The 27,605-nt window shown below is 41.5% G+C and overlaps 1 protein-coding gene across 1 annotated transcript in view; it reads left to right on the top strand.

Moving 5' to 3' along the window:
• LOC114205549 (collagen alpha-4(VI) chain-like) overlaps nucleotides 1–27,605 on the top strand; it is a 96,127-nt gene that overhangs the window by 10,365 nt on the left and 58,157 nt on the right. The window contains exons 2-12 of the mRNA XM_028099048.2: nucleotides 173–775; nucleotides 2,945–3,532; nucleotides 4,232–4,837; nucleotides 8,621–9,250; nucleotides 13,723–14,268; nucleotides 14,615–15,169; nucleotides 18,589–18,923; nucleotides 19,892–19,970; nucleotides 21,526–21,671; nucleotides 21,824–21,916; nucleotides 23,753–23,806. Coding sequence (XP_027954849.1) covers nucleotides 173–775; nucleotides 2,945–3,532; nucleotides 4,232–4,837; nucleotides 8,621–9,250; nucleotides 13,723–14,268; nucleotides 14,615–15,169; nucleotides 18,589–18,923; nucleotides 19,892–19,970; nucleotides 21,526–21,671; nucleotides 21,824–21,916; nucleotides 23,753–23,806 — 4,235 coding nt within the window. The remainder of the gene's footprint in view (nucleotides 1–172; nucleotides 776–2,944; nucleotides 3,533–4,231; nucleotides 4,838–8,620; nucleotides 9,251–13,722; nucleotides 14,269–14,614; nucleotides 15,170–18,588; nucleotides 18,924–19,891; nucleotides 19,971–21,525; nucleotides 21,672–21,823; nucleotides 21,917–23,752; nucleotides 23,807–27,605) is intronic.

Here is a 27,605-nt window from a genome sequence, read left to right as displayed (position 1 = left end):
TCAGAGTTGTTGCTATTCATTTCTTCGATCTCCTGTTGAGTTTGTAGGTGTTCAGAATGGTTTGATCCCTATCCAGCTGAATTCCTGAGACCAGAGGAAATCCAGGTCTCCTACTCCTCCGCCATCTTGCCAATTTTGTGCTGTTTTATCTTGAACTGACTCTCTTCCCCAGTCTGCAGGGAAGCATCTGTGGGAGACGTCGTGTTTCTAGTGGACGCCAACATCAACCCCCAACATACCCACAGCATGCAGAACTTCTTGCACATCATGGTAAACAGCTTCAATGTCAGCAAAGAGACCATCCGCGTGGGGCTGGCTCAGTACGGCGACATGCCCCATTCCGAATTCCTACTTTCCACCTACCCCCGCAAAGGCGATGTGTTGAAACACATTCAAAGGTTTCAATTTAGGCCTGGGGGCCACAGGTTGGGCCTGGCCCTGCAGTTCCTTCTAGATCAGCACTTCCAGGCAGCAGCAGGGAGTCGGGCAAGCCAGGGAGTGCCTCAGATGGCCCTGGTGATCAGCAGCAGCCCAGCTGAGGATGGTGTGCAGGAAGCCGCGGAGGCCCTGAAGAGGGCGGGCATCCGACTTTATACCGTTGGTGTCAAAGATGCAGTTTTGGCTGAGCTCAAGGAGATTGCAAGCAGTCCTGAGGAGAAGTTCGCCTCTTTTGTTCCCAACTTCTCTCATCTGGGCAGTCATGCTCAGAAGCTGCGGCAACAGCTCTGTGATACTTTGGCAAAGGCAGTTCAACCCGTTGACAACGTCTTTCCAGGTACAGAAGACTTTCCCTTCTTGTTTCTGATCTAGAAGTCACAGAGCTCAAAGCTTTATCTCTTCTTCATCTCTCCCACTGTCCTTATTATTTTCTATATGTATGCATGTTGAATTTTAATATTATAATCTCACTAAACTATCTGTACTCTATGCTCCTCTGCAATAATTGACCAGAGACTTACCATCTTTTTAAATAAATATCTTGGGCCATATGCTGGTTCTATATGCAGATGTAGTGGAAGTCCATTTTTGGAGGAAGAATATTTGTTCCTAGAACGATATTCTTCCTAGATTGAACTTATCCTTGTTGCCTGGATGGGGGGTAGAGGAGGGGAGAGGGGCAATAAATTCTCCAGGAAGCTTGCTTATTGCTTATTTTATTGTCAGTGTGTTGGTATAAAGTATTGGTTATGAGCATGAATTTAGGGAAAAGTACGGTCTGGGTTCAAATCCCACTTCTCCACTTTTTAACTGTGTCGATTTGAACAAATTACTTTATCTCTCTGAATCTAAGTTTTCTTCCTAGGATGGTAGTACCTGCCTCAGAGAGTTGTTGAAATCAATAAAATTATGCAAGTCAGGTGCTTATCACAGTGCTCAGCCCATCAGAGGTGATAGCATTATGATCATTATCTGTGATGATCTAACTCATTAGCTTTGTACTTCTGTCAGTGGTGATGGGACGGAGACTTACAGAAATCCTTTATGAGTTAATTACTTAATTCCATGAGAAAGCAAAGACCCTTGAGCAGAGGAAGAGAAGCTTGCTAGTGGTTTTCATCAAAATGCATGAGGATAGAGTCTTCATTACTTATTCATTATTATGGCATTTCTACATAAGGTAGGTAAATTGGAAGAAGTGCTAAAACTTTTCACCCATTTGATGCTGCAAGTATATGATGGTAGTATTGCATTTGTACAACCAAATTATATACCTTGCTTTTGTGTATCACTTCAGGGTTTACAAAAAGGTTTTATATACTTAGTAATACTAACTACCATTTGCTTGGTACTATATAGTTTGCCAAACTTCTTTACGTTGCCCAAATGACTGATAGATACATACATATGGTGATTCTTTGTTAGACCCATAGGGATGTGTATGATACATAAGGCAATTAGTATTTACTTTTACATAGATATGTAAGGCAATTGGTGTTATTATTATTTGCATTTTTCAAGTGAGGAAACTGAAGCCAAAGGTAACACAACTGGATGGCAGAGCTAGGATTTGATCCCAGGATCTTAAGACCAGATCCATTCCAATAGGACAAGTGTCATGGATTGTGTTCCCCAGAAGCAGAGCTTGAGGCAAGGATTTGGATATACATTATTTATTATGGAAGAGCTCCCAAAGGGTTGGTAAGGATGTAGGGGGTGCAGGACAGAGAGTAGAGAAAAGAAAGGAAGAATGTAATCTCAGGCAAAAGTTCCAGAGGGTAGTTTTAGCTTGATCCTACAGGAGAGCTCAGGAATATAAATTATGCTTCAGCTAGGCTTTCATATATTGTAGGCAAAGCAGCTCCAGTAGCTGAAGGGAAGTCCTCCAATGAACAGTGTACAGAAATTGTAAAAAAGAATTCAAAAGGACTTGGGCAGAGCACAAATAATGTCTGCTATAGTAGATTATCTTATTTTATCCTCAAAACGACTCTGTGAGAGTGTGAGGGCTGGTATAAAAGTTTCAGTGCTGCAGAGAAGAAAACCAAGTCTCAGAAAGGGCTTCTAAGTGGTGGAGCCACAATGACGTGTATAATGGAATGCAGGACATATTCCAGCTTTCTGACCTGTTGGTACCAGTACTCTTGTAGAGATGAAGTTTATTACCACTGGAAAGAGGACAACTCCTTTCTCAGCATGCTACTACATTTATAGAAGGGGTTTTCTTCTTCATGAGATTCAAGGGATTGTCCAAGTGGGTTCCAAGATTAGACGTATCAGTAGAACAGGACAGAAGCCTCGGAAGATGATGGAGTTGAGGGAAGGGAAAGCACAAGGAATGTTGTCACTTCTCTGAGCACTGTCATTTAGGGTATCTGAGGACCACAGAGTCTAGTCTGACTGGCCCTGACTGGCTCTCCTTTCTGTACACCATTCAGCCCCATTGGTTCTAAGCATTTTGAGCGAAGGCTCACAGACTCCATGACTTTTGTCCTCTTTCTTGCAGCTTGCAGAGAGGCAGTCTTAGCAGACATTGTCTTCCTAGTAGACAGCTCAACCAGCATTGGACCCCAGAACTTCCAGAAAGTGAAGAACTTCCTTTACTCTGTCATCTTGGGGCTTGACATCAGCAGTGACCAGGTCCGAGTGGGACTTGCTCAGTATAATGACAACATCTACCCAGCTTTTCAGCTGAACCAGTACCCTCTGAAGAGTGTGGTCCTGGAGAAGATCCAGAATCTTCCCTACCGTACAGGAGACACAAACACAGGGAGTGCCCTGGAGTTTATCAGGATGCACTACTTGACTGAGGCAGCTGGCAGCCGGGCCAAGGACAAAGTTCCTCAGATAGTTATCCTGGTGACAGATGGGGAGTCAAATGATGAAGTCCAGGAGGCAGCTAACAAGTTAAAAGAAGATGGAGTGGTTGTTTATGTGGTAGGGGTCAATGTCCAAGATGTCCAGGAATTGCAAAAAATAGCCAGTGAGCCATTTGAGAAGTATCTTTTCAACATCGAAAACTTCAACACCCTTCAGGATTTCTCAGGAGGCATTCTTCAGACTCTGTGCTCAGCAGTGGAGGGTAAGATAAAAGGTAAGAAGCTGCATCAAAACCCAACATTCCAACCAGGACACCTAATTACGGTATGAGCCGGGATGCACTGAGTATAGTGGAAGGACAGGAGAAGGAGCTGGCTGCCATCTCAGGAGAACCTGGGGGGACTTCCTAGGTGAAGGAACATCGAAGCTGGGGGTTGAAGAATGAATGCAGTTCTCATGGGTAGAAAAGGACATCCTGCCATGTTGTTCAGAGGAGGTCCAGAAGACCTATGTTCTTGTCCTGCCTGTGCCACTTTCTAGTTAGGTGAGAGTGGACAAGCAGCTTTACTTCTTCATTTCAGTGTTCCTATCTGTACAGTGAAGATAATAACACTTGCCTAGTAGGATGGCTTATGGGGATTAAATCAAATAATGTGTATAAAAATTGCTAGCACAAAATAACTGCTCCATATATGTCCATTTCCCTTGCCTCTTCCATTGGTGGAAGAAGAATAAATGAGAGGTGCTTTAGTCTAATAAAGCAGACAACAAAGACAGCAGGGTTGAAGAGGGAGAGAGTCTTGTGATTGGTTCACACAGAGGAGGTGGAAGAATAATATGCACATTGTTACATAAATATAGTACCTCTCTCTCTTATATTCCCTGCATCCTTTTATTCAGTTTTCATGAGATCTTGATTTGATTTATTTTCTTCTCTATGTCTTTTCCTTCTTCCTCCTCTCTTCAATTCCAGAATTCACCCAAGCTTATGCAGATGTGGTCTTTCTTGCCGACACCTCACAGGGCACATCACATGCCAGTTTCCAGTGGATGCAGAATTTCATCTCCAGAGTGATTGACCTGCTGGATGTTGGCAGGGACAAGTACCAGATTGGGCTGGCTCAGTATGGTGGTCAAGGCCACACCGAATTTTTGCTCAATACCTACCAGACCCGGGATGAGATGATTGCTCACGTCCGTGACCACTTTTTGCTCCAGGGTGGCTCCAGGAGGACGGGCAAAGCTCTGCGATATCTTCATCAGACTTTCTTCCAGGAGGCAGCGGGAAGCCGGTTTCTCCAGGGTGTTCCCCAATATGCAGTGGTCATGACCTCAGGCAAATCTGAGGATGAGGTCTGGGATGCCGCACAGACATTGAGGGAAAAAGGCGTGAAAGTCATGTCTGTGGGTGTACAGAACATTGACAGGAGAGAACTGGAGGGGATGGCAACCCCACCCCTTGTATATGAAATGCAAGGACAGGATGGAGTCAGACAGTTGATGCAGGATGTGGGTGTGGTGATCCAAGGGACCGGGCAGCTCGGGTTCGGGATTGCATCTGAGAAGGAGCCTGTAGTAGGTAAGGTTTGGTGCCTACATGTGTGAGCCACTGGGAGGTCTCAGAAACTCTGGGGGAAAGAGCAGAGAAGGCAGGCATTCTGGATTCCTCAGTACTGCGATACAAACACCAGTGCAGCGGAGGAGGCATGGGGCTTCCTTGGGCATACACCCTATATTAGTTAACTGTGGTCACAGTGAGGCTGCATAAGAAGCCATCTTCTCAGATTATTCTGAGAAGAATCATTTATTTTCGCTAATCTTCTGGGGATCAGATGATCTTTGTTGGGCTCAACTGAATGGCTTTCCTGATCTTGCCTGAGCTTGTTCACAGATTTGAGATTTGGTTGAGGGTTTGTTGATCTACATTTGGTTCTGCTCCATAGCTCTCATCTTCCTCCTGGGATTATTAGGCTAGTCTGGACATATTATTTCCATGGTAACTACAGAGGTGCAAGAGAGAAAACCTAATTACATAAACACTTTTAAGACTTCTGCTTCATCATCTGCTAACGTCCCATTGGCCAAGCAAGTCATACAGTCATGTCATCATAAGAAAGTATGTTTCCTCCACAGAAGTGAGATATAGGGAGTTAATATCTCTGAACAATAATTCGAGTTACCATATGCCTTTTCTAGGAGAAGGAGCATTCAGGCTTCTCCGCAGAGAAGCTGGTGTTCAAAATGCTCAAGGGAGGTGCTATTAACATTTTGAGTGAGACATTCATAGTGTAGGATTGTACTGTGCATTGTTAGAGGTCTAACATTCCTGGTCCCTGCCAGTAGCATCTCCAATGACAATTCAAAATGCTGCCATATACTTCAAAATGTTCCCTGGGGATGAGAACCATTGAACCTTATCTCCTGATAAGTCCCTTTATACATTCTAGCCATTAGCCAAGCTGAACTACTCACCATTTGCTATATATGTGTCATACTTTCCCACCACTGTCTCTGCCCTTGAATACACTGTACCACCAGCCTGGAATGCCCACAGGCAAAACTTTATCCTTCAGTGGTTAAGTTATCCTCTTGGCAGAGCTTCTGGTTGATCCTCACAACAGAAGTGATAAATCCCTCCTTTCTCTGAACTATCATAACTCTGCCCAGACCTCTCAACATGTAAAGCTTGAAAGTCCTTGGAATTTTATAGTCAGAAGAGACAAACACATGTGAGACAAGATGAGGAAAGTCCAAGCAGGGATAATAAGAAACTAAGAAGCCCCTTACAGACATTACATTAAGTAGAAGTAGAATAGAAGGGGAGGAGAAGTAATGGAGAATCTGACCTGGGAGGAATTGTGTTGGTCCCTCAATAATGGGTATGGTCTTAAATACAGGGAGAAGAGAAGAGCCTACTCTTGGTAAAGGGAAGAGCATCAGTGAGCGTGTGGAAGTGGGAATGGGCTGAAGAAATGTGGAAGAAAGTGAAAAAAATGGAGCCGATTGGAGGAGGGGGGAAGGTTTGGAGGTAGTGAGAGATGAGATTGATGAGGTAGAATGGACCCCAAGGGTCTCAAAGTCCCTGGGAGGTAACTATAGGCTTTTAAGCAGGAAAAATGACATGACTGAAATGGTCTTTAAGGAAGGCTTCATGGGGGCAGGCTGAATTCCACATGACACCTCAGACTCAGAAAGACTGTAAGGCTGAGCTGTCATCTATCCACCTATGGAGGAGCCACCTGGGTCTACACCAATGGTGGCTCTGATGATGAGGAAAGGGAATGAATCTTGAAGACAACTTGAAAGGAGAATATAGTTGACCCTTGAACAACTCAGGGGTTAGGGGCCCTTACCCTACCCCCACAGCTGAGAATCTCCATATAAATTTTGACTTCCTCAAAACTTAACTACTAATAGCCTACCATTGACCAGATGCTTACAGATAACCAAAACAGTGGATTAACACATTTTTGTGTGTTATATGTATCATATACTGTATTCTTTAATAAAGTAAGCCAGAGAAGAGAAAATGTTATTAAGAAAATCATACGGATGAGAAAAAACATTTATAGTACTGTAACATATATTTATTGAACAAATCTGCATATAGGCAGGCTGAGCCAGGGCTGCACAGAGTAGGGTTGGCATGGGAATGGCGATGTTCTACAGCCTGGTGGTTTCTAGTTGGTAGAGGCAGCTGCCAGGTGGGCCCGTGGCTGGTGGCAGTAGCCTTGAGGTGTAGTACACCTGCCCCATCTGCCTAGACGTGTAGCTCTAGCCTGTGGCCATGCGCAGCTGTGGCCCTCCATGAGTGCACTGGCCTCCAGAAGGTGGAGGGACAGGGCAACCATCATGGAAAGGGGTCTGTCTGAGACCCCAGTGAGTGAAGAACCAAGTGGGAGGGTGCGGGTATACCAGGGGCTCAGGGCTTCCTGCACAGTGTCATCCCTGCCCTCTGCGCATGTTCCTCTGCTTCAGCCCAGCCTCCTGCCCCAGCCCTGGCACTTTACCTGACCACCCCATGGACACACAGGGCAATCTGCAGCCTTGTCTAGTCCCAGGGCCCTGGGGGCTGCTGACGGCCTCTGGGGGCCTCCCTCGTACTCAGAGGCTAGTAGGCACCTTTGATTGTATCTCTAGAGACTTGGGCGGGCATTTGTAAATAAATGCCTTGTGGCTTTTGGTGCCAACTCTTAAAAAGAAAATCCATACGTGTAAGAGGACCAGCACAGGGCAAACCCATGTTGATCAAGGGTCAACTATAATAACACTTGGTACCACCAACAGGTGAAGGAAGGGAGAAGTCAAGGATGCTTGGAGTTTCTCTAGAAAGTGTTTTAGACTTGGCAAAATCAGGGGCAACACTCTCTTTATATCTGGGATTGTTTTTGGTTCTTTATAAAAAAGGGAAATTACAGGACCTCGAGAGGCCAAAGATAAGTCAAAAGGTGATTCTGTTGCCTCTCTAAACTTTATTTAACAGGACACGCTGTCTATACCTTGGCTTCAGCCTTCTGCATATACGATTTTGGCTCTGTGCTAGGGAGATTTCTGTTTTCATATGTCAAAACAGATTTGGACCTTTTTGGTATGTCGACACAGTGGGTTTCCCTGCATTAGGCACTGTCTTAAATTTGGAGGAAGGTGTCTCCACTCCTCTTGGAAGGGAGTTTAGGCAGGTACAGCTCCATTTTCCCATTTAAGGCAGGTTCAAGTGAAGGTTCTTCATAGCAGAATGAAAAAGCCAGTTAGCCCAATTTGTGGACAAAGATTTTTCATAGGCACTTGCAATATTTCATGTTGCCTCTGTTGAAGTGACATGAGAGTTATTAGAGAAAGATGCACAAGTTAATAGTCACAATTTCTTATTTGCATCTGTACGGAGAGGAAAAATTATTAAATGAAGGAGGTTTTAGGCCTAAATAGAGAATTTGACTCAGTGTTTCCTGAAACTAGAAAAATGAAGAAAAAAAACTAGTCAAGCCTGGCTCAGATGCTTATAATGGACTTCGACGAATTGAAAAAATGATCTTAAAGCCCTTTCTTATGGATATGCATATATTTACGTATTTTGCAAGTGGTGTGAGTACTTTTCCCAGTGAAAAATTCTGTGATAAGTATGAAACCTGTATTCTCTGACCATCATGCCAAATACTGGTCATAAAGGCTTCCACTAAATTCTAAAACTCATTAATATAAGTTAGTATGACATATTTATTAGAGTTTATAATACTACATATATTATTACAGTATATAAAAATGTAGCATAATACAACATAAAAATATAGCATAGTACCAAATGAGTATTGTCTTTATTACTCTGTTCTCATGCTAAAGCCTTGCTTTCTGTTTTTGTTTATAGCATGTCCGATGGCTATCCCAACTGATTTGGTCTTTCTCATTGAGGAATTCAGCTGGGACAGGCTATCAAATTTCCAACAAGTTGTCAGCTTCTTAAAGACCACTGTCAGCTCTCTAAATGTTCGTCCAGATGGTGTGAGAATTGGCTTGGTCTTCTACAGTGAGGAACCACGACTGGAGTTTTCCCTGGATGCATTTCAGAACCCAGCCAAAATCTTAGAGTATTTGGACAAAATAACCTACCGGAGAAGAAGTGGAAGGACCAAGACTGGAGCTGCTTTGGATTTCCTAAGGAAAGAGGTTTTCATTGAGGAGAGGGGCAGCCGGTTCAAACATGGTGTGCAGCAGATGGCCGTGGTCATCACGGAAGGCTTCTCCCAAGACCAGTTGTCCAAGCCAGCTTCCCTCCTCCGCAGGGCAGGGGTTACCATCTACGCAGTGGGCACCCACCTTGCCTCAGAGAGTAAGGACCTGGAGAATATAGCATCATATCCTCCTTGGAAGCATGTCATCTCGCTGGAATCCTTTCTGCAACTCTCCGTTGTGGGAAACAAGATTAAGAACCAACTCTGCCCTGAGACCATGGACAAAGGTGTTTTCATTTCTAGGATGGGCCAGGCTCCACAAGAAGGTAGGAGAACTTTTCCAAATCTCATCTTTTTTTTTTTTTTAAATCTTTACTCTGCTTATTCCATATACCTGCCTCCTCTACTCCTTATCCTAGGAAAGATTTTGGAGTCAGTTTATTAAAAAACAAGAACAAAAAACTTATAAAATCTTTATTTTGTTTTGATTCTGAACAGTGCGAAAGAATATGAAGTAAAAAGTGAACATTCCTCCCTCTTCCTATCTTAGCCGTCATCCCTTTTATTAGTTTTTAAAATTTTTTGAGATTTTTTTTTAAGATTTTATTTATTTATTTGACAGAGAGATAGAGCCAGAGAGCACAAGCAGAGGAAATGGCAGAGGGAGAGGGAGAAGCAGGCTCTGCACTGAGCAGGAAGCCCAATGCGGGACTTGATCCCAGGATCCTGGGATCATGACCTGAGCCGAAGGCAGATGTTCAACCATCTGAGCCACCCAGGCGCCCAAGAGATTTTTATCTTTAAAAGGATTTATTCATTTGACAGAGAGAGAGAGCACAAGCAGGGGGAGTGGCAGGCAGAGGGAGAAGCAGGCTTCCTGCTGAGCAGGGAGCCCGATGTGGGGCTCGATCCTGGGACCCTGGGATCATGACCTGAGCCGAAGGCAGACACTTAACCCACTGAGCCACCCAGGTGCCCCCTTTTTATCAGTTTGATGAAAATATATGTAATTTACAGTAGAAGCCTTAGGGATCGAGGTATAGATTTACTAAATCTTAAGCTCCTTGAAGTAGAAAATTATTTCTAAAAAGATAAGAACATTCTTGAAATCAAAAAAATTTTAACTTAAAATATAAATGAACATTAATCTGCCAGTCTTTTGTGTAGAACCAAAGCTTCTTTGAATATGAGCCCTGCTTATTGGAGTTCCGTATGTTTTCTTCATCACACATCCAACAGTATAGTTTCTATAATTTCTAGTTTCGGTTTCTTTAAAATGGGAAGAAAAGTTAGCTACTTTTGAAACAATCTGAGTATAGAACCCTGATTTTTATGGTCTCAAAAATTCAGTTTTTGTAGTGCTATCTGGCACACCAACAACTTCCTTTAAAACAATTTGCTTTTATTGGGTCTTTTCTAAGCAGTTAACCTGGTTTTCATAGACATAAGAAACCTCTTTTATTCACACTCATACCCTATTGATTTGCACAGTATTTGATTTGTTGTGTAATTGTAGTAACAAAACTTCCATAAATAGGCTGAGCACAAAACCATGTTACTCTTGGTAGGCTTATTCTTTGTTGACCCTACAAATAAAACAGTCAGTTATCTTACCAGCAAAAAAATGAGTTTATTTGGGAATAGGAATAGCGGAGAACTGCAATTCAGGACAGGCAAGCTATAGCAACAACAGTAGGTGAGTCCAACAAACAAAGGAGAGGAATATTATTTTATTGAGAAGGAAGAAATTGGGAGAGATTGTTTCGAATGAAAATCCATCGGAAAAATGCAAGAGCTCAGAGTGATGGCAGTTTCTCATTGGCTGAGTTGCTGGGGTGGTTGATTTCTATTTTTTTTTAATATTTTATTTATTTATTTATTTATTTATTTATTTATTTATTTATTTATTTATTTATTTGAGTGAGAGAATGAGATAGAGAGAGCATGAGAGTGGGGAGGGTCAGAGGGAGAAGCAGACTCACTGAGCCACCCAGGCACTCTAGGGTAGTTGATTTCTTGTAGGAGATGCATTATTCATTTTTTTTGTATTGGGGCTATAATTGACTCTTTCCTGCTGAGGATTCTTCTGTTGGGGCCTGAAATGGACAAGTGGTAGGGCATTGGAGTTCCCCTTTTTGCTCTCTGGTCTCATTTTAGAGAAGTTTCCCTTTATTAATTTTCACATCTTCCACTGAGTGAAGCAGAACTGTGTTGTGTTATCTTTGGGGGCTCCCAGGGGGAGGGCACTCAGTGTATTTTGGGAGCATCCCTCATGTGTTACTGATGTGAAGGGAGGAAATCAATTATCTGGTGAGCTGCTTAAGAGGAAGTTGGTTAGAAGAGCTCCTACTGTGTATGCAGTTTCAAAACAACACCAGAGAAAGCATAGCAGTTAAGTATATGCACCTTGGAGTCAAACTGCCTGAATTTTAAATCCCTAATTTTCCACTGACTGGCTATCATAAGTATCTTTGTGTCTGTCTGTTCATTTGTCTATTTTTGTCCACCCATGCTAATATTTCTAAGATTCAAATCAGGATAATAGAAGTTGACTAGTTGAAATGTAGATAATTAACTTAAAATTCAAGGCTGTGATTATATCTTCAGGGGAAAAATCACTGAGCCTTTTTTTTAAACAATCATTAAATAATCTTGTAATTTCTTCATTACTTGTGCTGAGGTCTAGAGATTTAAAATATCTAAATAAATTCCCATCTTTCACTTTGGCCTGTATTTTTTGTCCCTTTCTCTTTTCTGAGAATGAGAAACAAAATCATTAATATGAATTTCATTTCCTTGTGCACCCCCTCCCTATAATCTGTAGGGAAGAAGGAGAGAAATGTCCTTTTCTCCTCTAATTCACAGACAGTAAAAGGGCTGAGAGTTGATTTCGTTCCCAGACTGCATGGCAGCTAATATGAAACCTGGAATCAGGAAAATCAGTCCAAAATCTAGAGTGGTTAAAGGTAAATGGAAGTTGGGCAATTTTACCAGAAATCTGTCCTGGATGACCATTAGATCATAATATCTACCATTTATTACTCATCAGCTATGTGTCAGATACTCTGCTCAGCACTTTGTGTATGTAATAGATATGGATGCATAGCAGCCTCCAGGCTGTAAAAATTATTCTGTCTCTCTTCCCTCCTGCCTCAAATTTCCATCTGCCAAGATTGGCATGAATGTGTAGTGCCAGACACTCTGCAGGGCTCTGGGATCCTTTGGACCGTGCAAAGGCCCTGGCCTGCTGTGGAGTTGCTTTGGACCACTGCTGCATGGGGCTGGCTCCAGAGATGCCTCTCCCTGCCCAGTGGTCTTTTTCTCAGACTTGGGCCAGCCATCTACCTGTTATCAGTGGGTGATCGCTTCAGGTAAGGTCTGAATTTTTGCCTTCTTTTTCTATAACTTCCCCCTCGAGTCTCCAAGCATTTAACAAACACTACCAGAGAGGTGGATAACAATTTTCCACACCCTTCCAAGTCACACCCCCTTCCAATGCCTGCCCCGCTAGGGTAGGATTGTCAGATATGATGTGGGATGCCCAGTTACATTTGAACTTTATTCAGATAAACAATAAATACTTTTTAAAGTATAAGTTTGTCCTACGTATCACATAGATCAAGGTCCTCCCAACCGAAAGGCCTGACCAAGGGAGCCCATCTGCCGCCTCAGACTCCTTCCCTTTCAACCAGGAAACATGAAAAGCCTCTTGATTCTTCCCTGGGACAAGGGAGTCTAGAGATTAAAAACACAAGGCTGGACCGCATTTTCTGAGAGGTGCAAGGAGAAAATTATGTGTCTTTTTTTTTTTTTTTAGGACTCTGCTATGTGACAATGGGTGATCTTAATCATTAATTTTTAATACTCAGCTCTGCTGTTTTTCTGTGATCTTGTTTCATCCTCACTATAATCTTAATGAGTCAGTGTTAAGATTGCCATTTGACAGGTTAGGAAATAGGCAAAGGGGCAAGCCTGGATACTAAGTGGTTGAGAAAGGATCTATATGTAGAGCCATTTTGCTCTTTGGAGTCTAAGCCTTAATACACAGTGATTCACTTAAGTAAGGCTCATTTAAAACAGAAAGGTTTATATTAAATTAATTAAGTTTCAGAAAGTGTACTCTTTTGCCCATATTTTAAGAAGTCTGACTTGCATGGGAAACAGGAATATTGGAGACTCAGACAACTCCTAGCTTCAAACATGTCCTGATATTTTACTTTAGCTTGTCCTCAACTTCCCCATTTGAGAAATGCCAAGTACTATTTACTTCATGTCTGAAATGCGGTTCACTGGAAACAGACTCTGAGACAAGGATATGGATGCAAGTGATTTATCTGGGAGGTGCCCCCTGGGGATACTGGTAAGGAAGGGCGTGGAGATTTGAGAAAGGAAAGGAAGGCGGCCAACAGAGGCTGAATTAGTGAGCAGGTAATTGCTGTAGGCATCTGGGGCTCAGTTCTGCTGGGGACTCAGGGAAATTGTGTAGCGTTCACCTCAGAGTTGTCCTACCCAAAGGGCAAGGGAGCTGGGTACGTATCCACTCCTCCCCTCTCAGTCGTTGGTTGGTGGCTGCTTCCAAACTCACTCCCGGGCATTTCGGCGTGCCTGCTGTGTGGCTGATCAGGCTTCTGGTCAAACAATATACCTCAGCAGAGTCACAGGTGCTTTCAGTAGAAAGCTGTTGGCTCTCAAGGGAATAATGAGAGCTGAGAGCATATGAGTGGGGTCAGGATGAATAGCTTTGGCTATGTGCTCTCTCACACCCCGTTCTAATGGGTCACTCCTTCTTATTGCCTAGACTGTGTGCACATTGAGAAGGCCGATATTTACTTCCTTGTCGATGGGTCTAGCAGCATCAACCACGATGATTTTCTCGAAATGAAGACGTTCATGAATGAGGCGATAAAGAGGTTCCAAATTGGGCCTGACAAAGTACGGTTTGGAGTCGTTCAGTACTCAGATGGAATTGATATTCAATTTATCCTCAACCAGTATTCCAGTGTGTCAGGACTGAAGGCAGCCATTGATGACATCCAGCAGAAGAAAGGTGGCACCATGACTGGTCAGGCCTTGAGCAGCATGGCTCAGGTCTTTGTGAACACCACTCGCAGTGGTGTGCCTTGGTATCTCATAATCATCACTGACGGTAAATCTGAGGACCCGGTGGCTGATCCTGCAGAGGCATTGAGGAGAGAAGGAGTCATCATTTATGCTATTGGAATAAAAAATGCTAATGTTATGGAACTCAAGGAGATAGCTAAAGACAAGACGTTTTTCACGCCTGAGTTTGATTCCTTGAAGGCCATCCAACAAGATGTGGTACAGGACATCTGCTCCTCAGAGAGTAAGAGTTGTTTCTTTAGTTTCTCTTTCCCTCCAAGTGTATGTATCGAATCTAATTAAATAGGCTTCATTCTCAAAGTGTGGACTCACTGGGGTCCAAAAGTGAATGTTGGACACAGAGTGACTATGACCTGGAATGAAGCAAGCTGGTTAGATTCTATCTTTATCATACAGCTGTGTCTCCTTTGTGCTAGGTCACAGAAAATTTATCTCATTGACTTCCTCTTCCACCCCCTTTAAAAATATTTTCACGTTTGTATATATGCCACCCCGGACTGTCCCTGGGGACTTATAATTAATTGGTTTCAGACTCTGAGTGAATGTTCTGTTCTCCTTTTTGTCCCCAGCCTGTAAGAATAGGCAAGCTGATATTATCTTCCTGATAGACGGTTCGGAATCCATCTCCCCAAAAGACTTTGAAAAGATGAAGGGATTCGTGAAGAGGATGGTGAACCAAGCTGATATTAGTGCTGATGAAATTCAGATTGGCCTTTTGCAGTTCAGCTCAACTCCTCAGGAAGAATTCAGGCTCAACCAATACTCCTCAAAGGTGGACATCCACAGAGCCATCTCAAATGTTCAGCAGATGAATGATGGCACCCGCACTGGGAAAGCCCTGACTTTCACTCTGCCTTTTTTTGACAGTTCAAGAGGAGGGAGACCCAATGTTCATCAGTATTTGATTGTGATCACTGATGGCGTTGCCCAGGATGATGTAGTCATGCCAGCCAAGGCTCTCAGGGACAGGAATATCATTATTTTTGCCATTGGGGTGGGAGAAGCCAAAAATGATCAGCTTTTGCAGATTACTGATGACCCTCAGAAAGTGTACTATGAAGAGAATTTTGAGTCCCTGCAGAACTTGGAGAATAAAATTCTTCTTAAGGTCTGCATTCCGCAAGGTGAGTGACAGAGGGTTTGTTATTTGATCCATGAGCCCATTGTGTAAGTGTCAGGGATGCTGTTGTCTCTCTTAATAAAATAAAACTGATCCTTCTCGCTGGAGGAGGGAGGGAAGGTCACCCTGAGGGGAGGGTTACCCTGAGAGGGCCTGAACCCTGGATGCTGTGGTTCACCTTCCCCTGGGGATTCTTTCAGCTGTTCTCATGGCTGTCACCACTCTGGACTCCAGGGGCCTGAACCTTCTCAGAACCTGTCTCTAGAAAGTCCTTACAACTCTTAGGTTTATTCTGTGTAGATAGAAGAACCAGACTGGAATATGTAAACACAATTTACTGAAGATTTGGGCATACCAGAAGGGAAATAGAAGCAGAGAATGATATCAGGTGCATAGGTGGTCTTAGGAACTAGAACACAGTTTTTTTTTTCTATGTGGCTTTGTACAGAGGCCTCTCTACTTTGTTGCCAGGGAGCTTTCATATGGCTGAGGTCATCCTCAACCCCATTTTATCTCCTCAAGTTTTTATCCTAAACAGTAAAGTCCAGAGACAGGTGTTCTTCCTCCCAACAGTCTGCATCTGCTCTTCCACCAAGACTTGCCTTATAGTGAGGAACTGACCTGGAGAATATCTTCAGGGACAACGCTCCCTCTTACCCACAGGGAGTGAGATTCTCCAGCACAATCACAATAGAATCAGAATGGCTAACCTTTAGATGGTCCCTTTTTGTGCCAGGGGCTATTCCAAGGGTTTCCACATATTAAAACACTTAATCTTCACATAACCCTATTAAATAGATACGGTTTCACAGTTGGGGAAACTAAGGCACAACAAAATCAGGTTATTTGGCTCAAGTAAATAGCACAGCTGAGATTTAAACTTGAGGCAATCTGGTTCTAGAGTCTGTGTGCTAGATATTGTTCTACATTGCTTTTTGGTCTAGCATGGTAGAGCATAAGAGGGCCTCTCACACTTTAATATGCATTTGAATAACCTGGAGCTCTTACTGAAATGCAGATTCTGATTCAGTAGGTCAGGGTGGGATTCTGCAATTCTAACAAGCTCCCAGGTGATGCTGATCCCACTGGTACTCAAGTTACACTTTGAGTAGGAGGGTAGTATACTATGATGTGTAGTATAGCGTAGTGTAGTATAGGACAGTACATTATGATATTGTAAGGCATAATGAAGGGTAGTATAGTATAGAGCAGTTTAATATAGTATGATATAGTATAGAATGTCATAGGATGGCATACAATGGTATAATATGGTATAGCAATACATAGTAAAGTGTAGTATAGTATAATAAAGCATAGTATAGTATGAAATCATATAAAGAAGTGTATAATGAAACCCATAAAGCCCAACATTCCTACACCAACCCCATGTGAAGCAGATACTATTACTATGATACCTAATTCCCAGATGAAAAGCAAGAAAGAGGTAAGAAACGTAGATGGGAAATAATGGGAGCCAGGGTTTGAACTTTCCAGAAGCTTGGTGTTGAAAGCTGGAGCCAGTTTTCTGGAGTATTAAATTAATATTTTTGTTTATACTGTGTAAAGGATACCACTTTGCCATGTCCTTGGTGAATTCAGAAATTAATCAAAAAGAGTGGATGTGTGAATTTATTTTTTAAGTAAGCATGATTGTGGGTTGTCCTGCATTAAGTAGTTCAGATTTTTCAGGAGTCAGAGTCCATTTTTGTTTGTTTGTTTATATGTACCTGGGTATTATTCCAGGCAGGAGAAAAGATACAGGATTCCAGCTTCTCTTTTCAGATTATTTTGTACCACATAGTAAATTAGGATTTACATTCATCTTCAGCTTTGTCTTTTGACTTTTTGATAAAATTAGCTGCATACCTCAATAATGGCTGGAGCCTAATTAATTCCAGAATTCTAGGATCATAAAGCTGAATCATAAAGACCTTAGAGATTACCTGGCAAGGTTCAACCCTCTACATTAACAGGGAAAAAAATGCTTGCATATTCTTGCGTTTGCAGAATAAAGCCAGCTGAAAATGTCCCTGGGGGAAAATGTAAATTAGAAATGTTGGAATAATATACCATATTGCAGAAAGGAAATTCCTTTTTTTTTTTCCTGAAATGAGACCTGATGTAGAAATGGGATTTACATCTGTGAAAACTCCTTTTGGTGAATTTCAATTAGAGATTTAAAAGTCAAAACAAAACCAAGATATTTTATATGAAAGGAGGGGAGGAAGGCATTTTCTGTCTTGGCAATTTGGGAAGCATATCTGCCAGCTAGCAGAGAGTGTATTATTTAGGGGATGGAAAACTTATGGCTCAGCCCTGGATCTCAGATCCCTGAGAAACTTTAAGACATAGTATATGACCATTTTCACTGGTAAAGGGTCCAGGATTTATTTACTTTCTTCGAATTTGTTCCCTAAAATCTGCAGTTTTGTGTTTATTGATTCTGAGCCAAATACTCCAGTGTGTGCTGGTCTAAGGAGAAAATGTCCACATGTCTTGGCTTGCCCTGGACAATTGCGAGTTATGCTTGTTGTCCAGAAGTAAATAATAGTGGCCCTTTTATGACTGTTAAGTTACATTTTAAGTCATTTGTCCAGATTCTAATTCAGGTGCATTTGTGACCAACTTTTGCCTCCCCATCGGAATTTTGGGCATGGTCTTATTATTCACCAGTGAGTGGGTCGTTATAGCGTGAAAGATCAGTGGGTTTTCAAATTCTCACAACACTCTTCCAGGAGGGCTTAATAATTTTCAGGTAGAAGAAGCAGAAAATTGGGAGTGGTTGTCAGTCTTGATCTTCTGTAATATGCTCCCCTGAAATAAGGTATATGCAGAGGTGGTGAATAAGAAAAGAAACTTTTGGGGAAGAAGGAAATAGTACAGCATGTGCTGAAAGAGACTCAAGGCTCATTTATATTCCCTTCTTTATTCATTTATTAAACATTTAATGAGCATCTATCTGTGTTAGGTATTGGGAAAGTAAGATGTTGTAATCCCTACTACGAAGGAATCTTTGTTTAGTGGGAGAGAAGTTCAAGTAAAGTAGCATGGACATACAGGGGCATTTAATAAGTCAACTTGAGGACCTGGGGACATGAGTCAGAGCGGCCTTTAGGGAGGGGGCTGGTTCCCTGGAACTGCAACTTGAAGGACATGTATGGGTTAACCGATTGGGATGGAGGAGAGGGGAAAGGACACTTCAGGTAGAGGGAATAGGCTCCACAGAGGAACAGAGGTATGAAACACTATACGTTGTATCAGTTAGCTTTGCTATCCACCAAATTAAACAAACACTGCCATTGTTTAGCTTCCATTTCTGTGGATTGGCTGGAGATTCTCCTTTCAGGGTTGCCTGATGTCCTCTGGGCTCGGTCATGCATCTATAAATGACTAATTTGATTTTCTTCTCTTCCACCTTCAAAGGATGCGACATAGATTTGTCTGTAGGAGTTGATATTTCCACTTCCACAAGGCAAGCTCAGCAGAAACTTCAAGGGTTACTGCCAGAGGTGATGCAACAGTTGGCCTTGCTTTCCAACATCAGCTGTAGTGCTGCCGGTGGCCTCAACCTGATGTTCCGCTACTTGGTCCCTGGCTCAGATGGCCAGCTTATCTTTGACTCAGGCTTTAAAAAGTATAGTGATGATATTGTTCAGACATTCTTAATTCATCAGACTGCCACGAGCAACTATATGGATGCGGATTTTTTGCAGTCCCTGGGAGATCATGCTATCCATCTGTCTTCTGCTAAAGTGAAGGTAATAAATGTTGAGAACCCATGATATGGCGCCAGTTGCCAGGGTGGGATGGCTAAAGCCTTTGTAACGGAGGCCAATAAACTGTTCTTCACTGGAGATTCTGCATAGAGGAAAACCATAATTTTACTCAGTAAAGACCAGCAAGGGATATGTTTTCATTCCATCAACAAATATTTACTAAGCCCTAGAGGTTCTGGGCTAAATAATGCCAGTAGAGATAAAAGGATAAATCCCTGCCCTCACGTTGCTCACAGTTTAGAGATCCAGATTCTTCCATGGTGCAAATTCACTCCAAAGACAACTTGGAAGATATTAGTTCCTTATGATCACTGATTGTCATGTAGGGTAGGGCCCATTATTTTTCCAGTCAGCACTTTGAACTCTCTTTAGTAACTAGCTAATGGCTTATTAGTGGTCCTCCCTTCCTGGTGCCCAAGAACTACATATGCACTAAAGCCTACAGAAATGAAAAGATCTTATGTGATGTTTATTAGGAAATGTCATCCCCAAACTTTGCAAGTTACATTTAGTTTTTCCTTCAATCATGCATCCAGTGGATTTATTTCTTAAAATATAGAATTCACTTTTAAATTAAAATTTTCTGTGAGTAAAGGTGACACATTTTAATTATTAAAATGCATTAAAATTTTGGTATTTTTGCATTGATAAAGGTGAGTATTGTAAGACCATTTTTGGAAGGTATTTTTAAAGGAACACATTAAGCTGGTTCAAATTCTTTTTTTGGCAGGGGGCCTTGGGGATGTTGAAGTAAAAATGAATGTGTAATAAAGTAACAAATAAATAAATAGGTGAAATGAAACAGGGTGAAAGGCTGGATACAACCAGAAAAGCTAAGCTTATCCTTGCGTTGTTACAAAATGTGCAACTTCCAGCATTAACTTTCCCCTCTCCCCTTCCTCCCCTCCATCCTTGTTCCCCTCCACCCTCCTCTCTCTCATAAACAACAGGTCCTTTTAGTGTTTACGGACGGACTGGATGATAATTTCCAGAGACTGAAGATAACATCTGAGCTTCTCCGCAGCAAAGGTAAGGGCTCGTAGTTTCCCTGGGTGGGCTGTTCTTCCCACAGGGACCGAGATCTTCTTTCAGATTTCCAGATGGCACTGGATTCCATTAAGCCTTCCACAGACTAACCCAGGTGGTTGGAGTTCAGTGCCCACAAGGCTGATGCTTTGTATCAATCAGGGCTGAGAGAACCCAGGGTCCCATATCCCTGACACTGACCAAGGGTCACTCTGACTGAGACAGGACTGACCAGTTACCAGCCTGGCATCTGCTTTTGAGGGTTGAATGTGCAACTCCTACTTCATGATGAATGGGTGCCATTTGCTCTTGCAGGCTACCAAGGGGTCCATACGTCTCTTTTTTCTAAACTCTGGAGTCACCCTCAAGTTGGGTACTGCTTGATACAGATGCTGCAATATATATATAAGTTGGGCTTCGCTTTTTCCACTGCCCTTCCTTCCTCCTATGCTCCCCAATCTTCCTCTTTCTTCATCCGCCAAGGGCTGCTACTAGTCTGTGTGGCATCTTTGTGAAATTAGAACAAGATGCCAATGCTCTGCGTGTATGCAACCCTGTGCCTGGGCACCTGGCTTGAAGAGTAGTGTGCTGGCTGGGTTTCAGGGCCCCCCAGCTCCCTTGGCTGGGCAGTGCCCTTGTACAGCTGTGTGCCCTTGCTCTTCTGTTCACATTTTGTGTCATATAAAAGCTCTAAGGCAAACTCAAGATGAATAAGCAGCAACTCAAGCTCCCTGCACCCTTCTCCCTTCTCCGTAGAGTATGTTCAGTATATTCCTCTTAAGATGATGCTTTCCATTGGTTAACAATGTGCTGGAATATTTGCTGTGATAACTTGCTCCCAACTGGATTTACCACATAGGAAGTTTAAAATGTTGGGAATCTTCCGGAAGGGAATTTGAAGTATTTGACAAAAGACAGCAAACTTTGCCTACGTGCTAGATCAACATTCCATTTCTAGAAATGTATTTTAAGGAATAACTAAGAACATGTAAACAACTTCTAACCACAAGATTGTTAAGTAGCTTGTTTAAAATGGCAAAAAGCTGATGTATGTATGTATGTGTGTGTGTGAATTTCCTGTTCAAAATATTAACAAATATTTATTTTGAAATTCTGTGAACGGTGACTTCTAGCCACTTTGAAAAGTGTCCTTGTCCATTTGTTCTCTGTTTTGTGGGCAAATCCACATGATTTTTTAGTGCCTTCATCAGTAGGATGGGCTCATGCTTCAAATCCCAGTGGCTCAAACTAGCAAGAATATATTTATCTTATGCCTTATGACCGTTCATTTGTGTCTCATCCTCATCACTTAAGGACCTAGGCTGAAAGAGGGTCTGTTCCTGTGGCAGGGGACAGGAAATGGGGCAAATTATGCACTGCTCAGAAGATTTCTCTTAGAGAGTGACACGTCACTTCTGCTTTCCTTTCATTGGTCAGAAATGCAGTTTGAGACAAGAAGGACATAGGAAGGGTGGGATGATGCATGAATATCTAGGGGCAGGACAAAGAGCGTTCAAAAGACATGCAAGTAAATCTCCCACTGGCTGGTATTTTGAAGGACTCTCTGGGCTCCTCTTTATTGACCTGGAAGGTGCGCATAAATTAGAAGAGCTCCAGGAGCTAGAATTTGGCAGAGGATTCATATATAATCAACCTCTGAGCATCACACTGCAATCCCTCCCAAGCATCTTACTGAAGCAACTTGTAAGTATTTTTTTCTTTTTAACACCATCCTTCACCAGGTCTATTCATTCTAGTAATTTTAAAAACCCAGAGGGAATTTTGTCTCTTTAGTGTGTAATGTGACACAGGTTAACACATGAAAAAAATCATGTTACATGAGTTCTGCTTTTCAGGACACAATTGTGGAAAGAAGATGCTGCAATGTATATATAAAGTGTTTTGGAGAAGATGGGTACCAGGGTGATGGTGGAAACCCTGGGAGCAAGGTGAGAATTTGTTGGACATGCATGGTGCTGGGAGAGAAATGGTCTTTCAGCACCCACTATATACCAAGCCCCGTGTTCTGTCTTTAACACACCTTTGCTAATTCTACCCTCTAACAAACCTTTGAGGCCAGTGCTACTTTATAGATTGCAATAGAGGCTTAGAGAGGGAGCATTACTTTCCCAAAGTTGCACAGGTACAAAGAGGCATTTTGTGACTTAAGCCCCTGTGTCTACCTGACTCCAAGGCTCACGTTCTGTCTACTATATTATGCTGTCTCCTTACATTTATTTGACAAATAATTTCACAGACAAATTTCACATACTCAACCACCGCACAGAGGTTTTCACTTGTCTACAAAATATTCCCTTATGCACCAGCTTTTTTTTTTCACAATGGTCACTGCCTCTTCCCCTCCAAGCTGACGTTCTATTCTATAGCATTAAACTCTGAGGTAAGATACAATCGCTGACTCACGAGTGGCCACTTTGCATCTCTCCATTAACTCCATGGTGAAGCAATAGCAAAATTACCAGGTCCCACTTTTAAGGGAGAATAAATCTCATTAAAAATGGTCCTCAGTTATGTGGGACATGAGGTGTCCTTCACACATGAACTACAGCTTTATGAGTGGGATCATCGCAAATCCTCATGTAAGGTTGAATCAAACCCATTGGCTTTCCCATCTTTTCCCATTCTCTCTTTGTAAGGCTTTCTGTGAGGTTTTTGGGATGAGCTCTTCCTGACTTTGCAGATCAATCTTGATTTAGAACAGTATAAAGTGTATAATGACTTTGTGAGAAAAAGTGAGGTTATGCCTTAGCACTAGCTTTTTTTCCCCCTTGCGTTGTTCTTAAGTATTAGACTGGAGAATCAGGAAATCAAGCTTGGGAACCTCTTGACATGTTTTTTTTGCAACTCAAGGACTTTGCCTCAAAGGCCAAAGATGGAACTGTTTTGAATAATTGACTTCTCTGTTCTTTATGTCTGTAAGAATTCGGTGGTTGGTTGTATTGATGTTCATGTCTTTGTTGATCCCAAAGAGTATATGGCTCCCATATCTTATTGACCATTTTTAAATTAAATAAACATATCTGGCTATAAATGGCAAGCCAATCTTCCCTGAGAGGAAATGGTTTGTGAGTTTAGTTATCTAAGAAGAAGTAAAAAAGAGAAAGAGAAAGAGATTAGAATAGACTAAACAGCTGAGTCATACAGAAATAAACAACCATTTCTCATAAGTAGCATGGACAGTAACACCTTTGCTTACCGACATTTTGAAAAACAAGGTCAAAGGTCTCTTTAAGAGGAGCAGTGTTCCTTAAACATTTAACTAGAAACTAGTTTTGGTTTGGATTTTCAGAATAAAATGGCTTAAAACGATATTTTGGAAAAATAAAAACAGGTTGACATGCCAACTATTAAGACAAACATTCAAGCTTTCTTTTAAGACAGACCAAAAATATTTGTTTCTACATGTCCCTATACATTGTGCTCAACATTTAGTTGATTCTCAATAAAATGTCAACTCAGTGAGACAAAGGTATCTATTAGTAACAATTAAAAAAATTTTAAATTTATTATTACTATTATTATTTTTAGAGAGAGAGCACAAGTGGGGAGGGGCAGAGGGAGAGAGAGAGAGAATCTCAAGCTTTACTGAGTGCAGAGCCCGATGTGGGGCTCAGTCTCATGATGGTGAGATCATGACCTGAACTGAAATCAAGAGTTAGACGTTTAATGGACTGAGCCACCACTAATAACAATTTTTATTTCATGTAGATTTAAGAAAGTAATTTAGAATCCAAGTTATTTCTTTTGATTTCTTTTTTCCTCAGGGAAAGCCGGGTGCTGATGGATTACCTGGTCATCCTGGTGAAGAAGGTGGACACGTAAGTACTGAATCTTATTTTTTTTTATTTGAAGGAATATGGTAAAATGGGTCAAGTATTAGAAATACTTAACTGCACTTAAGTCATGAAAATTTTTCTCATCTATGCCATTTAAAATGGGTTTAAAATATCTATATAAAAATAACCATTTGTTATAACAAATGTCAGGTGTACAAATTTTGTAAAGATATAGTCTCTAAAAGGTGTTTAATGATGAAGGGTGGTCATTTTAACCTGAATTTGAGGTAACTGAAAATGTGGTCTGTGTCTAATGAGTATGTATGTAATAGTGGTTGTTAATCATGAGCTGAATTGCAGGTACTTTGTTACTATTAACGAGGTAGCTATGTTTGTAAGTAATTTAACAAAATAAATTGAAGAGAACCAAGGCCATTCTTATAACAAGATCCCTCAGATGCCTTCCTGAATGACCAAAAAGGTGATAGAGTTATAGCTACTCACCAAAAGTTTGCTTACAACCCCGGATATATCCCTGGGCACAGGAAAGTTAGCCATCATGTGATTGGCTGTGGGGAAAAATGTATATTATAGAGAGAATTGCCAGCTAAGGGACTGGAATGCAATAGGGCCCATCTTTATTACAACATAAAATATCAAAAGGATTTGTAAATGTCTTGTTTTCAGTTAATTTTAAGTTGTGGAACACCACTTTACCACAGGTGTCTATTTTATTTTATTTATTTATTTATTTGTTTGTTTGTTTGTTTTTAAAGATTTTATTTATTTATTTGAGAGAGAGAGAGCACATGAGAGGGGGGAGGGTCAGAGGGAGAAGCAGACTCCCCGCCAAGCAGGGAACCCGATGCGGGACTCGATCCCAGGACTCCAGGATCATGACCTGAGCCGAAGGCAGCCGCCCAACCAACTGAGCCACCCAGGCACCCCACAGGTGTCTAGTTTAAAGCTGATATGTATACACCACTGGTTCTCAAACTTTTGGTCTCGGGATATCTTTACACTCTCTAAGATTATTGAGGACATCAAAGCTTCTATTGATATAGTTTCTATCCATTGATATTTACCATGTTAGAAATTAAAATGGAAAGAATTTTATTTTATTTTATTTTTGAGAGAGAGAGAGCGTGCATGAGGGAGGGGTGGGGCAGAGGGAGAGAGACAATCCCAAGCACACTCTGTGCCCAGTGCAGAGCCTAACACCGTGCTCCATCTCATGACCCTGAGATCATGACCTGAGCCAAAATGGAAAGGATTTTAAAATATTTATGTATTTTACTCCCAAATAACAAAAATAAGCCCTTAATATAAATGACACATTCCTTTATGAAAAATAACTATATTTTCCAAAACGAAATAGATGAATTAGAAGAGTGGCATTGTTTTCCGTATTTTCAATAGTTGTCTTATTAGAAGATAGCTGGATTCATACGTCCACTTCTGTGTTCAGTCTGTTGTGGTATCACTTGCTTTGTGGTCTCTTAAAAACTCTGCTGTACACTTGGGGGAGAATAAGAGTAAAAAAAGATAATAGCATCTTTGTGTAATTGGGAAAATAGTTTTAATATTCTGAGCACCCCCTCCCAAAGGGCCTTGGGGACCTGGGGGTCCTTGGACCACACTTTTCAAACTGCTGAGATATCCAAGCTTTAATGTTCTCATCGCCCCCTTGGAGTTGAGCATTGTTTTACTGTTCTGAATATTTACGCTGCTGGAACTTGGAAAATCAGCAGAAATTAGAAAAAGAAATGCAGCTGTTGGGAGCTATATAAGCCAATTCATTTCTTTGATTATATTTGTAGGAGAATCGCTCAACTTTTCTCTCTTTATTTTGCCTCAGCAATTATAGTCTTAGATGTTAGAAATACATTCAGAAGTGTGGGCTGTGGGTATTTGCTATTTTGTTCAGGTATGGTGAAAATATTCCTTTCCATTTTTATGATATTTTAAAATGTCCTATAAGTGTTACTTTATTTCTGTCTGCTTGGCCTATGGTTCAATAAGCCTGGCCAAATTAATAATTTAGAGTCTGACCAACCTATTAGGATCATTGACACAAATTCCAGACAAATAATATAAACAAGCCCTTGTCTGTCTAGAGTAAGAGACAATTTTATCTTCCTTCTCCACTGTCTTAACATCCTGAAACCAAGATGGTTTATAAAGCTAGGAATATGATGTGAGGGATATATATACGTTTATATAATTTAAAATTTCATAGTAGCCATCTTAAAGACAATAACAAGAAATAGGTGAAGTTAATTTTAGTAATTTATTTAACCCAGTCTATCCAAAATATAATTATTTCAACATGTAACTAATATAAAAATGGATGGTATCTTATTTTTTTTAAAAATATACTCTCTTTGAAATCCTGTATGTATGTTACACCTATAGCACATCTCAGTTTGGACTAGACACATTGCAAGTCCTCCATAGCAGTGTGTGGTGTGTAATGGCTCTAGTGTCTGGTGTCATTTTCTTTTTACTGCATTTCTCACAAGAGAAGGTAACTGCAAAATATGTTGTCCCCTCAATGACTTTTAATGTTGTTTCCCCCAGAGCAGGTCAGATTGGTCTGCCCAATGGCTGAGACATCTCTCTGCAGATGGCAGGTTCAGAATAGGGCTATAATTTGTGGGTTCAATTGAAAGCATATAACAACAAAGAGCTAATTCATTGCTCTAGTTATTTATTACTCCTCTTCCCCCACCCCCCCTCCACCCCCTGCAAAACCCCAGTGGTGTAAAACAACAATCAATTTATTATATCCATGGACTCTGGGGTGGGGAAACTAAGAAGAAGAGTGGGTGGCTCTCTGCTAGGTGTCTGAAATCTTAGTTGGGCTGACCAGGCAGCTGGAGGACCCACTACAGAGATGACTTCCTCTCTCATGCTCTGGAGCTTGGCTGGGATGGCAGATGGATGGGCCCTAGTGGTCCAAGGACAGGTATGGCAGCTGGGTCTGAGAGAGAGCACCACCAGGGACGGTCCGTCCTGAGTAGCAGCATTCCAGGAGACCAAGGCTGAAGCCCAAAGCTTCTGAGGGAGCCTCAGAAGTCATGTGGTAACTTGTCTGTCACATTTTATTGGGTACAGGCAAGTCACTAACTCCAGACCAGATTCAAGGTGGGTGGGGGTGGGGATTAGACCCTTCTTCTCGATGGGGGTGTGGCAAGATCATATCCAGAAGAACACTGTAGATTTTGTTGTGGCCATCTTTGGAAAAGACAGTCTGCCAGACTCATGAATTCTATATATTTTTAAAATGTACCTAGTATGAGATGGTTTAAATATGCATTGGTTACCTATCAAAGCTTTATATATCAAATTAGATTATCTAGGGTCCCCAAAAACAGTAATGTAACTTCAGTAGTAACAAAACTAGCTAACATTTGTTGAGGAACTTCATATGTGCTGGATGCATGGCTAAACCTTTTGTATACATTTCCTCATTTCATCTACAAAATAAGATATTACTGTTATTATTCTCATTTCTCAAAAATAACTTGAACCATCCTAGCATTTGAACAGCTTTTGATCATGTTCTTCTTTCCACAGAATCATGGCTATAATTGATAGCTTTAAACCACTAGTGGGAGACCAGTTTTTACACAGGATAGAGCTTAGTATCTGAATGAAAAACCCTGTAAGCCCCAATTTTTTTCAAAACAATTTGACATAGGTGCCCATTAAAGGGTGATTCCTGTTTTCTCATGAGAACATTCTAAAAAATGCTTTTGCCCAATTAGATTATATAAACTTTGAGGGATATAGGTGACAAATGTCTACTTATAATATTTAACTTATTTAGTTACACATG

The sequence above is a fragment of the Eumetopias jubatus genome, unplaced genomic scaffold, assembly GCF_037043125.1.
Source record: "Eumetopias jubatus isolate StellerSeaLion01/CBP00866 unplaced genomic scaffold, mEumJub1_p1.0 scaffold_1, whole genome shotgun sequence".
NCBI classification, from domain to species: Eukaryota; Metazoa; Chordata; class Mammalia; order Carnivora; family Otariidae; genus Eumetopias; species Eumetopias jubatus.
The sequence above is the reverse complement of the archived record's forward strand: the minus strand, read 5'-3'. Positions and strand labels throughout refer to the sequence as shown.